The sequence below is a fragment of the Calidris pugnax genome, unplaced genomic scaffold (assembly GCF_001431845.1).
Source record: "Calidris pugnax isolate Ruff unplaced genomic scaffold, ASM143184v1 scaffold31, whole genome shotgun sequence".
NCBI lineage: Eukaryota > Metazoa > Chordata > Aves > Charadriiformes > Scolopacidae > Calidris > Calidris pugnax.
Window position 1 is genome coordinate 46,511 of NW_015090786.1, and position 15,410 is coordinate 61,920.

The following is a 15,410-nucleotide window of genomic DNA, read 5'->3' on the forward strand; positions in this document are numbered from 1 at the left end:
CCTGCAGCGTGGGCCTCCGCCGCCGCCGCCGCCTCCTTTCCGGCCGGGCTCCCGCCGCCGCTGCTCCCTCACCCGGCAGGAGAAGCGACTCCGTTCCCGCCCCCTCCGCGCCGCTCCACGCCCGGCCTCGGCGGCCCCCGGGCAGCGCGGGTTCTCTGCGGAGGCTCTGCGGCCGCAGCGGGGAACGCGGCGCTTCCCCTGGGCCGCCGCGGCTGCCGGAGGGACGGTCCCCGCGGGTGAGGGGAGACGGGCCCGGCGGCCGGCGGGGAGAGGAGGGCGCTCCGCGGGTGCGGAGGGGTGTCCCAGCTCGTGTAATGTACTTGAATGTCTTTTTCATACACCCATTCAAGTCTGGTATCACAGAGAATAACTTAATGCCCCCTTAACTTCAACGTGTTTGAAGGACCTTAGGACTTCTTTGTTGAGCTCCTCATTCCCAGGACCTCCCGTTGTTGGCTTGTATTAATGATGAATCACTGACAGGCAATCCGAACAGAAATCACTGCCCATGTAAGATCTTAATCAAAAAGTATACCATACTATCACCAAGGTGTCAGAACTGTGCCAATAGTTCTATAATAAAAAGATATCAGAAGAAATGTACAGAATTTGTATTCTAATACAAATTTTTAGAGCTGGTGGAGGGGAAAACAAAATTATCCCTTAGTTCCCTTATTTTCAAGGTGTGAAGTACAGTTTCAATATGTAAAGTAACTGTCTTACCTGCCTTAATTAGACTAAAATAACACATTTGAATGTCTAATGTGTTTTTTTTCCAGATCATATTTAAATACGTGATCTTAATGGATAAGAAAGCTACAGTGGTTACTCCATCTCTGGTAACTACATTGGGTACCTCGCCGTTCGTGAGCTGATCTGAGGAACGTTTTGCTGCAGAGAAAGGAAGGGTCTTGGAATGTTTGGGCGAAAGCTCCTCGGGTGGAACTGCAGGTGCTTTAAATCACAAATCGTGTTTCTCTGAATTGCTACTCTGCAGGCTGTGGGAATAGAATTCCTGCATGAGTCCTGTCTGGTAAATCAGTGGATAGAACTTCAGTTATCTGTCCTGCATTGCTTGCAAATACAAACTTCTTCAGAGTATTTCTAGGTGTCGCCTAAATCCTCACCTGAAGGAAAGGTGTTTATGTCAAAAGGCTAAGGCTGCTTCCGGGGGCTATAAAGAGGAAATGTTTTCACCCCTAGGTATGGCTCTAGAAGAAAAAGCATTTTGTTTTTTAAAATGGTCTTATTTTAACCAATTTAATGGGTATGGCTGCAAAAGCACTGCTGAGCTCTGCACCCAATATAAAAATTGATCACTGTGAAAATTCAAAACTGTTTCTGGTAAAGACTCTTCTGGGCGGAGCGTGAAGCCCTGTCTCTGCACTACGCTTTCAGTGTCAGGCTTGCTCAGTTTATGGCGCTCTCTCGCCAGGCACCAAAACCAGGCTGCTTTTTTCTCATGATGAAACTCATCTGTTTCTGTGCATCTGTTAGAGGGATCAGCACACTCATCTGCCTTCTGGGATGGCAGAGCTGCGGTTTTTGTGATTTCCTGGAGGTGTCCCTCTGTGCTTCCTCAGACTCTGTTGTGTAGCCTGAACAACTAGAGCAACAGGATGAAAAAGAATGCCACTGTCTGCCTCTGCAGCACCGAATTACGACTACAGAGCACGGAACTGATACTGGGGGGTCGGGGCATGTGTTGCAGTTTCCCCCCAGCCAGCAGCCCAGCCCCATGCAGCCGCTCGCTCGCTCCCCCTGGGTGGGATGGGGAGAGAATCAGCAAAGTGAGGAAAAACTCAGTGGGTTGTGATAAAGGCAGTTTAATAAGGAAAGAGCAAAAGCTGTGCGTGCAGGCAAAGCAGAGCAAGGAATTCATTCATTACCAGAGGGACAGTGTGAGGAGCAGAAAAGGCCTTGGCTGTGTGTAAGCCCTGCCCAGCAATAACTAAAACATCCCTGTGTTGCCAACACTGTCTCCAGCACAAATCCAAAACACTGCCCCATACTAGCTACTACGAACAAAATTAATTCTGTCCCTGCCAAAACCAGCACAGCATGTAAAGGTTGCAATTGGGTAGTCATTCCTACAAGAAAAAACGAAAATATTTATCATTTTATCATTATCTAATAATCACTATTAACAGTTGTGTGCTTAGCTGAGTAATGAAGAAATGTTTATGCAACAAAGAAGTCATCAAAAAACCCTACATCATGCCCATTTGGAAGTCCATGAGGTAGCCCTTTTTGAAGGCATGGTGCAAAATAGGACAAGAAAAAGTAATTATCTCAAACGAGTGGATGGAGACAGTGCTGGTCGTTACCAGCCTGAAAAGCTCTCTTGTCCTAGGCTCAGAACGCTTTCCACTTTGAATGGCTCCCTTACGTAAGCCGGTATTACTACTTCTGCGTTCAGGTCACTTCTGACAGTCTTGTGTGGTGATGAAGAAAAAGACAAAGACTAAAAACTCATGTTTTTCAGTTTTACAGAATGCAGCATGTGCCCTCAATCTGGAAATCTCCCAGGAGAGAACAAGAACTGCCCGCTAACGCCAGGGTCAGGCTGGCTCCAGCCTGCAATTGGGATGCTGCTGGCAAGGCTGGACGAGTGCTGAGGAGGGCTCACAGATCCGGCAGGAAAGATTAGGTACAGATTTGGACTAAGCAGCGTGAATGTGGTTGAATGTTCATGTGACTGTAAAACTTGGGCTTCAGCCTCTGCCCTGAGACGTGCCTGTTCCAGCCTGAGGGAGGCTGCCCGTGGTGTTCTGACCCCTCTCTGTGCCCAGCCTGAAGTTCAACAGCCACGGCTCCAGCTACAGGCTCAGCTGCTCTCTAAACTTCTCTGTTTGTCCATCAGTTTATACCTGGAAGGCCTGATAATTTCCAAGAGTACTCGCTGTCAACGAAGCCAGATTTTGGTAGTCATTATTGAATTATGCTTTTATTTTCTTAAGCTTGGCTCCTCTTCTTCCCTCGCAACATGGCTGTCAGTGCTGCTGGCAGCAGCTGCTTCTCCTTGTGTTCCACCAGCTGTTGCTAGGGACAGGCCTCCAGGCCGTGCTTCCCTCTGAAAATGAGAGAGTTACCTTAGTGACAGGCAATTCATAAACACATCCTTACGGCTGTGCTGGACTCCAGAGCGGATCCGTAGTTCACCTCATGGCTCCTATTATTAACCTTGGAACTTGCAATTTGTACAGTCAACAAAGTTTGAGTTATCTAATTGTGTACGTGCTTGAAGATGGTAAACGTTAACATCGTTGTAGAGTAAAAGAACCCAATGTTGAGCCCAGGAAATACCAAGTTCTACTATTAAGAGAAATGGAGTTCAGTGGTCGGTCATGGCAAAGTGGAAAACTTCTGTTTCAGCTTGGCCATCTGGATCTGTCACATCACCCTGGTATTCCACATCCACAGGTATTTCCAATTCCTGTAGCATATCTAAAGAAATGGATGTTTATTTATATGACTAAAATACACTGCGAAGTAAATTAGCTTTAAAACTGCAAGATGATTTCTGTATATAATTGTATATAGAAATAAGTCATATTCCCATTTAAAGATTTTTTCAGGGAATGTATACATAAATAAAACCAAAACAATACCCGTGTCATGGTTTGGGCCGGACTGGCCACGGAAACGAATGACAGATGCTCTCCCCACACTCTCCCTTCAGGGAGAGAAGGATAGAGGGAGACTTATGAGCTTAAAAGAGACTAAACTACTTTAAAGAAATATTAATAATAAAAAGATCATATGAAAAAATAAAATAATGACTTATATACAATATATACAAAACCAGTATTGAGCTCCCAGGATGCCGATGATGTCACCAGAAGGACATCCAGACTGGACCCAGTGACAGACAGGAACTGGATTCAGGAACACACAGATCAGGATCAAAGGCAGATGAACCACCAGAGTCCTCCTCGGATGCTGGCCGTTGAAGAATGAAGCTAACACTTTGATCCCTCACCTTTTTTTTAGGAATACATGCTACAGGGTTCTCAATGCTGTTTGGTAGAAAATAATTTTTTTCCTAGTTTCTTCCGATTGGTTTTGGGCTTTTTTGATTGGTTGGGTTTTGGTTTCAGGAGACTGACTGGTGGCAGAACAGCCACTGACTGTGGCAGACGGGGTGACTGTGGCAGTGCTGCTTAACTGTCTTCTCTCCTCCAAAAGGCAAATGACTTTCAGCAAAAAACCAATGGTCACACCTTTACTGAGGAGGCAAAGTAAATGCAGACATGATCGTCTTCGGGATTACTGTTCTTTTATTAATTCCATCTGTAAAAAGGCACAAATGAAGTGGAGCCTGGGAGAAAAAGGCTGAGCCCTTTCAAAGCATGAAAGAAAAAATACACAACACTCACTTGAGAACGTTATAACAAAATAAGCTAGTGTATTTTATTTTGGGTAACAGCCAAGAAATCTGACATTTTGCCCAATATGGCTTTCTTCTAAAATTAAAAAGTTGCATATACCTACAGTTGAGTCCACCAGCTACAGAAAGTCTGCTGTATACATCTTTAATCCACGGCAGCATCACCAGAATACAGCTTTCAGTGGAGTTTTCAAGCTGAATTATAAGATAAAAGTTTTAAAATGTTCATTTAGAAGATTTTATATTGTTTATATGAAAACATACAAATTTTTCATTTATACATATACTACATATAAAACTCATTGCAATTAGCAAGTATCTTTATCTGGGTATTTATCTTTGTGCATATAGCGAAAAAAGGATGTAGTTAGGGCTTCAGATGAAATATTAAAGTTCAAGACCTTTGTACGTGCTAACTAAAACCTTATTCCAATAACTCAAACATTTTTCTCCTGCTTTGTAAAGATAAGAGATTCAGCTTAAAAATACATTCATAAAACAAAGAGACAATTTTCTCCCTGAGACTACCAGTGTGACTTATTTTGTGGTAATCTTTGAATGAAAAAATATTAAAAAAGACAATAAGCTCTAGTTTTCTAGATGATGCAGCAAATTTCTCGAGCAACACTGGCATCATAAAAGGTGTAGACTGGAGAATCATGCTCACTAGCTGAACAGTTGAAGGAGAAAAAACTTTAATATAGACAAGGGAAGGAAATTAAGTTTTAATAAAAGGTCTGTATCCATAGTATGTATAAATGGGAAAAATCTGGGTGGCTCTTTGTTTGGTTTTTTTTCATTTCAGACATGAATTTTATCCAAAGCAGGACTATATGCTCAAAATACAGATTTTTGATTTATGCAAAGATACTTAGTACGGTATTCAAAATGTTTAAATCATGTTTTTGTTAATATTCATAAAAGAAATATGTAACTTGTGGGAACAGTTTCTGCTTAAATTCAATGACAAAATGTTTGGTTAGAACCAGTTGGCAAAATCTCACGGGCAACAGGTAAGGAGTCAACCCCCCCCCCCAGTGAACAGCTCCTGGTTTGTGGCTTTTTTAGCACCTACACTAGTTTTGCTTTGTTTCACATTCATCCTTTTAAGTGTTAGAAAGAGACAGTTTTTTAAACTGCTACAAAGGAACAGAATAGAATTGGGATGCATTAAACATATCCTGCCCAAACTGGAGAGAGAGAGAGAGAGATGTATGTACTTTCTCCTTTTACAATTTCAATTGTATTTATAGTAACCATGCAATTATGTTATTTTTGGGGGAAAAGCCTTACCTGAAATCAAAGAAAACACATTTATAGGAAAAAAGGGGAAAGCATTATGTTTGTTCTACCAAAATTTATTATGTAGTAATTACAAAGTTTAAAGATTCTTCCATTTTAAATAAAAATAATAGTTATAATTACACACATTATATAGTACCATGTCAAGTGATTCTAACAAATAGAACATGAAATACAGTGAAGTTTCAAATCAGAAAGACAAATACTTTCTCATTCACAGTGTTTGACAAATTACAGGAAAGCTTGTTCACATGAGGGTTTACTTAAGGTCATGCTCTTATAAAAACCGTCCACGTCACGCTGTGCCACAGAAGCCAATCAGCTCTCAGAAAGTGAAGTATCGGGCAAACCACTCCTGGCGTTGGGGATCTGGCGAAGCCACTGGTGAAGCGTCAGTCTGAGGAGGGCTACATTCACAGAAAGAAAAAAGAACAATTATCCCACAACTACACAAAACGTACAAGTGTCAGGAGGAAAGGAAAATCACAGAGAATACTCAGTGAAGACGGCAGTCAGTTTTCCCATGGGTTAATGGCCAGTGTGCCTCGGGACGGGACTGAATGTCTGCCTATAGAATCTGAGATCATCCACTCCATTGGAGAGCATCAGCAGCACGGGCACGGCAGTTCAGAAGCCACGTGACAGGGTGGGCAAAGAATATTTTGGAAAATATAATTTAAAATCTCAAACAGCTGTAAGTTTTCTGGAAGAATAAAAAATGTTTTCATGAAAAAGCGTGACTGTAGAAGGTCCTCTTTTAGCATCCTTTTCCTGTGGTAAAGTTAATTTTCAGAAATATGATGCCAGCATCATATTTGTAGACGTGCTCACAAAGACTGGTTGGCAACTGAACAAAAATACACGCTATTTTAATACTTAACACTAATCACAGATATCACTTGCATTGTTCATGCACACGTTTAAAATACACTAATATTTTAGGAAAAAATAAAACTGCTGCGCTGCAAACAAGATCTGTTTCCCCCTTGAACAGAAGCAAGAGAGAATCCTTAAATCTAATTTAAATTTAATCACAGAATCACATGGGGTTGGAAGGGACCTCTGGAGATCATTTAGTCCAACCCCCTGCCAAAGCAGGTCCCCCTAGAGCAGGTCCCACAGGAATGTGTCCAGGTGGGTTTTGAATGTGTCCAGAGAAGGACCAGGTGGGTTTTGAATGTGAACCAGAGAAGGTTTTGAATGTCTCCACGACCTCCCTGGGCAGCTTCTGCCAGGGCTCTGCCACCCTCAAAGTAAAGAAGTTCCTCCTCATGTTTAGGTGGAACTTCTAATATTCAAGTTTGTGCCCATTTCTTCTTGTCCTGTCACTGGGCACCACTGAAAAAAGACTGGCCCCATCCTCTTGACACCCTCCCTTTAAGTATTTATAAGCATTCATCAGACCCCCCCCTCAGTCTATAAATACTACAATTAATTGTGTAATAAGTATTACACAATTAAGTTCCCTTATCAATAAAAATCAGTAATTACTGTATTACAAAGAGCACAAACCAATTCAGAATGGCAACTCCAGCAGGACAGCCCATGAGTTCATGCACATGCACGCTGTAGGTATCCGAGCACACTCATGCACATCGCATGCACAGGAAAAATAAGCAACAGTAGTTTTTTTTAAAGATTATTTTATTGAAATAGACTGTTTTCCCTTATCTATTATTTGTTTGCTTTTATAATTAGTAGTTGCTAGGTATGTGGTCTTTCACATTAAAGCAAAAGAGAGAGTAAACAACCAACTGTGGAAGTGGCAATTCCACATTGCTTTAAGTTACCAACTTAGAGGTAAGAGATCAGCACCTGCTGAACACAGAGTACATCACTCCAGTGCATTTAACGTGTAGGCACATAAAGCCAAAAGATTAAAATCCTGCCTCTAAAATGCCATTTTTTAATTTATTCCATTTACTATATTAATTTGTGAGAGAATTACTTGAGAAATTAATGCTGGTTTTGCTTACTGGCAGCTCAGCATTAAGCCTCCAAGCAAGCTCCTCCTGTTGCTGTGGGTAAGGCTACTCCTATGAGACAATTTGATTTGGGTGAGGAAAGGGGAAACACAAAACATTCATGTGGCACAGAAAATACTTTTCTTACATAAAAACCATTACCATGTAATACTGATTGAAAGAAGTTCTGTGCTAGTATCAATTCCTAAATGACAATCAGTAAATAACACCAACATTTAAAACAATTGTTCATCTATGTAAACAATTGGAACCACATGAATTCTATTAAAGTATCTAAAAGGGTTTTCAAAGTTCAAGACATGAAAAAGTGAGAGAGTACTTCACATTTCAAACAAGGTCTACAATAAAAAGGAATACTATAAAGAGGTTACAAATATAATGTAAAAATTAAAAATGCCATAAGAGTACTTGTACCTCTGAAAGGTTCTCAAAGCAAGTGGGATTCAGCTTAGTAGGATTGCAAAATTTTCCTGAGTTAAGCAAAAAAAAAAAAAAAAGAAAAAAAGAAAAAGATTGGTGAGGCAGTGCTCACCTCAAAAACGTCTTGGGCTCTTTGGGTGGCACTGGCTGTGGCAGTGGTTTGCTGCTGTTGAACTCAATATCGTGGATGGGTGAGTTGGGAATGGGGTCCAGGCGGTTGGGATGTCCATTGCCCACCACTCCGCTAGATTCCAGAGCACTTAGATTGGGGACACTCACAAACCTGTTTGTTGATTTATCGTTCTTCTTCTTTTGCTGCATTAAAAATAACAAATGTAAGGAAGGCTTCTTGCACCAGGACAGATGAGGATGTTTGCAAATGTAAATTTTTAGTGATGACTGGTTTGGGACAGATTGGGCTGGGGTTTTTTATATTTTTTTTACATTTTTTCCCCCAGTTGTAGTTTTACTGTTTGCTTTGACCAGAACTGAGCGCAACGAATTTTCACTGAAAAATCAAATTTCTGATCAAGATGATTAAGTTATTAAGACTTAGTGTAATAAGCAAGGAACGTATTAGATGAGATCTTTCAGTACAACATTTTGGTCTGTTTAAGGCATTGGAAATAGGAAGTTTTCAACAAAATTGTCATTTAGTCTGTTAAACCTTTCATGTTTACTTAAATCTTTTCTTCCTGTCAGCGGAACAGCTCTGCTGACAAATGTAATTACAGCAAATTTCAATGACAAAAAAACTGAAACTCTCCAACAGGTTTCACCCCATCACTGAGACACATTTTGTTAACTGGAACATGGAACCTAGAAAAGCAGCTACGTTTCTTTTAAAGCAATTATGCAAGCAATATAGCAATACTGCTAAAGAGAAGAAGATTATTGTATAGGAGTTCAGTTTCTTGCACAAGGAAAAGGCCTTGTTCAGTTTCTTGCACAAGGGAGCACTAGGAGAGCTGCTGCTTCTGGACACCAGATGGCACAACTGAGCTTTTTCCCTTTCTTTATACTCTTTGTACTTCTACTGATAGTATTTTAAGAAACTAAAAATACTTTAAAAAACATTTTTATATCACTATTTTACTTTTCAAAACACATCATACAAAAGAATCGGTATTTATCCTCGTTATTTTAATAGATATTTTAATGTAAAAGAATGCTTCAAATAATTCTATAGCTTTCTAAAAATAGCTGTGACAGAACGCCATGTGTATTTTCTGACTTCTAACAAATATTCCATATCCACAATAAAATATTAACATTAAAAAAGCCTTATTTCCAAAAATAGGATTTTTGAATGAATGGATTCATTTATTCTCATAAATTATGTATCATTTGAATATATAATAAATACTTTCATTCAATTACCCATATGCAACCCTAAGAAAGCAGCTAGGAGAAAAACCCCTTAAGGGCCTAAGAACGACACGAACTAAATGAAGTGAAAGACAAGTAGAATCTCATGTTGTTTCTCTATAATATTTTCCAGCACAATTCCCCTTGAAACAGAAGAGCTGCTCTATTCAAGGGTGGGCATGAGCTCAAACGGAGACAGAGTCCTATTGTTTGAACTTTCTTCTGCTTTGCTCTCTGCCAGCTTTGGTTTCAGTGCCTGACCTCTCCGGGGTTGGCAGATGCAAATGCTGCTAATTGTAGCCACACGGTGTAAGCGGTTGTCAAAATACAATTAAAAAACCCCAACAATTTAACAGAAAGCTATAACAGAAAACAATCTTTTTTAAGCATTACGGTGAAAGATCATTAACTGCAAAGGATTCAACTAAGATCGTCCCATACACTTCACTTCTGTAGTAGCTGAAGAAGCAAGAAATAACATCATGGTGGAAAAAATAGTTTGGTAGTAAAATACATCTGCAACGTAATATACACTGTAATTAAAACTGTGTGTTAAACACACCGTAGTTAAATCTGTGTGCTTCATGAGTGGCTCATTTCTGAAAAATGTGTATTATCCAGATAGGTGCTTAGAAAAATACTGCAGTTTATACTTATTCTCTATAAAACAGTCTATGCTTCTGAAGCAGTCAAATCTGGAGACAAAATTGTGTGTATTGTTTCCATGAAATTCATGCAAAGTATTAAGAAACTTCAGATATAACAATGTAACACTAAACAGATCCATTGCATAAGTTAGAGAAGCCGTAATACATACTGCAATGGCTGCAATTTTGCATTAATATGCAAAGCCTGTAGTAACTCCTAAATGCTGTCTTCTTATTACAAAAAAAAAAAAAAAAAAAGAGAATGAGATTTTCCATTTCTTTGTAATTCATTCTCCAGTAACACAGTACGTGCTTTGACAAAAGAAAGTAACATAGCCCACAACTCACAAAACGAGAGATCAAAATGTTCTAGCACACAGGATGGTTTTAAAGTCTTAGTTTTAAGTGATAGAAACATATTATAAAAATATATGAATTATCACTACGGAAATCTGATGTTGAAGTACTTTTCCCAAACACTTCAGATTTCACACAAAACACAAGCTTATATATTTGATGGTTACATTTCACATCTTTATAAAGTAGTTCAGACAAACTTCCAAAAATGTCAAATGACCTTTATCACATAAAAACAGAGCATTCAAATTGTATCTGGCAGTCCTGGAATTGTCTCTACTGGGCCCAAACTAAGTTCTTTTATGCAGTTATGCATAAAAGTTAGGCATCCACAGGTAAGCTTGTGAGAGTGCTGGGCTCCTGAAAAACGTAGGAGAATACTGACAATTTGCAGCAGAGTTTGTGCAGAAGTGGGAAATGCGCTGATCTGATGTGAAACTACACTAAAGCTTAGCTCAATAACCCAGCCTGATCTCAGATAACGGAGCCAGACCCCCTTGTAAATAACAAGCCTGAACCTTGATCGCTGAAGCTCTCAGGTATCTGAGCTGCTTGTTGTGCCCCTTGGGTTACCCTCTGCTTTGAAACCTTCCCCTGTTGTTCTGCCTTAACAGTGGGGGCAAAGAAGGAAATGTCAGAGGACTTACTCTTATTCCTGAAGTGGTGAAAAATAGCATGAAGGTGGCCTGCTACAGGCTATTCATGTTCCTCATAGAATCAGAGAATTGAATTGCCTAGGTTGGAAGGGACCTTTCAGATCATCTAGTCCAACTATCATGAAGGAATGCTGCTGGCTTTTGAAGTGACAGGGAGGCGACTATGCCTGCTTGTACAGTAGCCTTCACTGGCAGCAGGATGGAAAGATCTGGAAAAGGTTACTACTGAAGTGTTTTCACATACAGGAGGTGACAATAACTGAGAAGGCTAGAGACTGACTTCTGTCTCCTGCTGCCCCCACAATCCATACCAGTTCAGTTCTTCAGTATTTCTATGTCTTTCTCCATTCAGACTCATTCCATGCCCTTCTCATACTCTTCTCCTTCCCCCTCTTACCCTTATTTTCTTCCTTCAGTGTCCCCTCTCCCCCTGTCTTTCTAATGCTCTTCCATCCTGAGCACCACCTGAAAAATGAAGTTGCCCTCGCACTTCCCAAAATAACCAAGAAAAACAATGAAACTAAAACTGGTTATGGGTGTCACTGTTCTCTGTTATATGCTACAGCACTGCCCTCTGTTGCCTGTCACTTTTCTCTTTTGATTTTGTGAGAAGGAACTGTGCTTTATGTCATACACATCTAGCAAACTAGGGCACCAGTATCAGTGGATCCCTCAGCAACACAAAAGAAACAAACCTACACAAAAATAAGTAGAGACAAATGGAAAACTATGTTCCTTGTTTTGAACATGTCTTTTAAGAGTGAAATACGTATACACGCAGGCACACACACATACACATATATTTCTTCTTTTTACTATATCCTAAGTTTAGATTTCTTTTTCTTTACTTTAGCAATGAAGTCCATGGAACATACCTTCACCAATGGATTAATAACACCAACATTAGGGCTTGCATTAAACATTTTGTTGTAGTTAGTCTCCCTGTTAACTAGCTCCAGCTGATAGAACTTTTTGTCCTCCTAAAAAGAAGAACAAATAGAAACTTCTTTTTATGCATTTTTCCATCAGTTAGTGGCCAAATCTGCCTATAAAATGATCTCAAATAAATTTAAGTTTTTAAAGAAACTGATAATTCTAAAACTTGCATTTTGTATTTAATGTTTTATATATTATTATATGTAAATACTAAATAATTTCTATTTATGCAGTTCTGTTGCAGTTCTATGCTCCTGAGAATGAGCACAGCCTAATGAATTATGAACTGGGAAAGACTCAGTATAGTTAACTTCTAACCTCTAATTAATTTGAATTTCCTCATTCCTTCTCACTTCTGAATCAGGTTATAATCAGACTACTATGAGTCAGGGGGTTGTGCTCTGAATTTGGGAAGCTCCGCGGATCAGAAAATTGGTCTTAGAAACCTCACAGACAAGACTATTTCGGATATGGCTTTCATGGCTGGCTTAGTCCAGGATTGGAGATGGTAGACATCTGATCAAGGTCATGCTGAAATATTTTTTGTAATAATGTATTATGCTTGATTGTGCAAAACTCTCTATATCTAATTAGTTTTACTATTTTGAGTCACTGAAACCACAGGAATAATGTGTTAAAGAATGTGAATAACATGCTAGCAGGATTGATTCTTTAAATGCATTTCAAACACTTTTAAATAGATTAACTTTTTTATATCTGTCAAGATATTAAACCAAGAGAGCATGAAAGTCTTACAATCAATTTCTTTATGAGCTGGTCCCGCTCTGCAATTAGGTCTTTCAGTTCTGAGATAAGCTGCAAGTCTTCTGGTCTTGATTCTCTGGTTTTATATTTTTCCTCCATTTCTTCTAAACTTTATAGGAAAGAAGAATACCCCCTTTAGCCTGATCCAGTGTTAAATAATGAGTGTACAGTCACATTTTTGATTAGTACAAAAAGAGAGTTCAGGGATTAAAAGCAGAAGGTGATTTTCTTACCACCTTGAAGTAAACTAATTTCTATGTTATCATTCAGCTTTAGTGAGTTAAAAGAAAATAGATCAACAATAACAACAGCCTTTGCTCCAGTAATTAATAATCTGGGCAAAATTCTAAAAACTTTATATCTTTTGTGCACATGCAGAACTAAGTTTTTTGAGAAAAGGCCTCTTGGAAGTCAGACTGAAAAGAAGGCATTCAGAACTGTAATATAGACAGTAGAATTACAGAAGACATAGCTAAGATTGATTCTTATGTAAAATATAGGAACTACATTGCATTATATTTAATATTAACATAAATTTTAAAAGCTGGCAATTCATTTTCTTGATGAGGAACACAAACAGTATCATTTTTCTTTTTAGAGATGACTACTCTGAATAAAGATGCATTCTTGTGATACTGGAGAAACTGGACAGACAGACAAGGCTGGCACCGTCTTCCTCAGTTCATGTGGAACATACTGGGACAAAGATATCCAAGAACAGTGAAGACTAACAGGTAACTAACTCCTCTCCACAAAAGCAACTTAGTACCATTAGAGAAATAAAGGAATGAGCTGCAAAAGAAAAGCAATAACACTTGGATATTAGGATATCTGGATTAAGAGAAATGTAACAATTGATAAACATTTGAAAAAAATAGGAGGAAACCTGAAATGCCTGGTGGGAAAGCATTAAAGGAGAGAAGTGAAATAAGCCTAGTGAGAGAGGAATTGTACAAGTAACTGCATAAACCTCCTTATTTCTTCTTAAAGAACAAGTTTTGAAGACCTGACAATTTCAAATAACTGTGTCTCTCTGAAACATAAATATAACGCTCATGATGCCAAACATTGCTCCAAAGGAAACTATTAAAATACTTGCCTCTCATACTCAACCCTCATGTAGATTAGTGAACGAAGTTTCAGAACAGATTCAGGAAATTTAACAAACTTGGTGAAAAAAGAAAAGATATTTATAAACAACCAACCAAACCCTGAGAAAAATCTATGAATTTAAGATGTTTAAATCAGCTCAAACTTAATTCCACAAGCCACCTGGAAATAGACAGAATTTGTCACTTTAGATAAATATTTTCCCCTCAGAAGCAGCTATGTGACTCTTACTTTGAGAAAAACAATTCATATTAAATTATATTTATAACCTTCAAATAACCTGTACATAATCTGAGATTATATAATGCATTTACATAAAACATTATAAATGTGAACAACATGACTGTTTTTATTTGCATAAAAGGCAAATTGACTCAGCAGAAGAGAAATATGCTCAGCTGGCTTAATTCCTGTGTGTACATTTTATGCTGGGTTAAGCTATTGTATACAGATCCCCAGAGGATAGTACACAGTTACGCACAGCTGTCCTTTTATTTTCAGATATTTCAGAGAAGTGTTTGGGTTTTTTTCTGTTTCAAAAAGATACTATGTAATTTAAAGATGCTAATTGTAGAGCCTAATTAATGATACCCACTCTCAATTACTGTAAGATAGATTCTGCATTTCATAAATGTTTCCAAGGCCACACTTAAGTAAGGCAGAACCTGGAAACAGTTACTCAAGAAATAAATAGCTGCTTCTGGTTTTGGGTTTTTGGGGGGTTGTTTTTGTTTGTTTGTTTACGTTATTTCCTCTTTTGAAAGCTCCTTGCTTCAATTTAACTAGAGAGATAACACACTGAAAATGAGGTGAGGGCACCCTAGATAACTTTTGCTGTCTTTAGACCAGTGCCTACTTCCTCGCAGCTCTAAGTTGAGCACAAGCCAGTTGTGGGGACCCAACTAAATTCAGTAAATCCCAGGACACTGAAAAACAAACAACTTCATTCTCATACAAGATAAATTCAGTAAAGAGAAGGTAACATACACCTAACTTACTCAATGGCAAGTTACCACATTTATCAGTGTGCAGAAGTGTGCATGTGGATGATTACAAGGGAGTAAGAACTAGAATTTTTATACCCATCTTATATGGGGACAATTTCTGAGTGCTCATTATCAAGAAAGAATTAGATGTATTTTGGCTTTATTGTCCGTTTTTAATTGATATTAACTTTAAAAAGTTTTCAATCATATACTTAGAGCCAATTATTTTCTCTGCCATAAATCTTTTGTGTTGCAAATACAAATTCCTCAGTGACAACTTTGTGTCAGGAAACCCTCAATGTGCTCAATAAAACCTCAGCCAGAAACTCTGACCAAAGGGGTTATGTCACCAAGATAAGAATGAAGGATGTGGAAGACAGGGAATCACCAGCCAGACAACAGACTGCTACGTCGCTTCTGTGGTGTAACCCCAGGTGGCATTTTGACTCTGAGACACACTAAGTATTCTGTTATGGTAACGCTCGTAT

General features: G+C 38.9%; 1 protein-coding gene and 1 long non-coding RNA gene across 11 annotated transcripts in view; one reads left to right on the forward strand and one right to left on the reverse strand.

Moving 5' to 3' along the window:
* Positions 1-3,774, forward strand: part of LOC106902711 — a 4,010-nt gene extending 236 nt beyond the window's left edge. The window contains exons 1-3 of one of the 2 annotated variants that reach the window (XR_001414568.1): positions 307-510; positions 780-951; positions 2,486-3,774. This is a non-coding gene — a long non-coding RNA (uncharacterized LOC106902711). Of the gene's footprint in view, positions 1-306; positions 511-779; positions 952-2,485 lie in introns of those variants that run through there. The other variant, XR_001414567.1, reaches the window with a different exon arrangement.
* Positions 3,775-5,732: 1,958 nt separating this feature from the next.
* Positions 5,733-15,410, reverse strand: part of FAM184A (family with sequence similarity 184 member A) — a 65,985-nt gene continuing 56,307 nt past the window's right edge. For 4 of the 9 annotated variants that reach the window (XM_014966441.1, XM_014966434.1, XM_014966438.1 and 1 more), the window contains 4 exons: positions 12,818-12,935; positions 12,001-12,105; positions 8,210-8,412; positions 5,733-6,099 (listed from right to left, as the gene is read on the reverse strand). In XM_014966441.1, coding sequence (XP_014821927.1) covers positions 6,018-6,099; positions 8,210-8,412; positions 12,001-12,105; positions 12,818-12,935 — 508 coding nt within the window. In that variant the 3' untranslated portion in view covers positions 5,733-6,017. Of the gene's footprint in view, positions 6,100-8,209; positions 8,413-12,000; positions 12,106-12,817; positions 13,994-15,410 lie in introns of those variants that run through there. The other 5 variants (XM_014966435.1, XM_014966440.1, XM_014966439.1 and 2 more) reach the window with 3 other exon arrangements.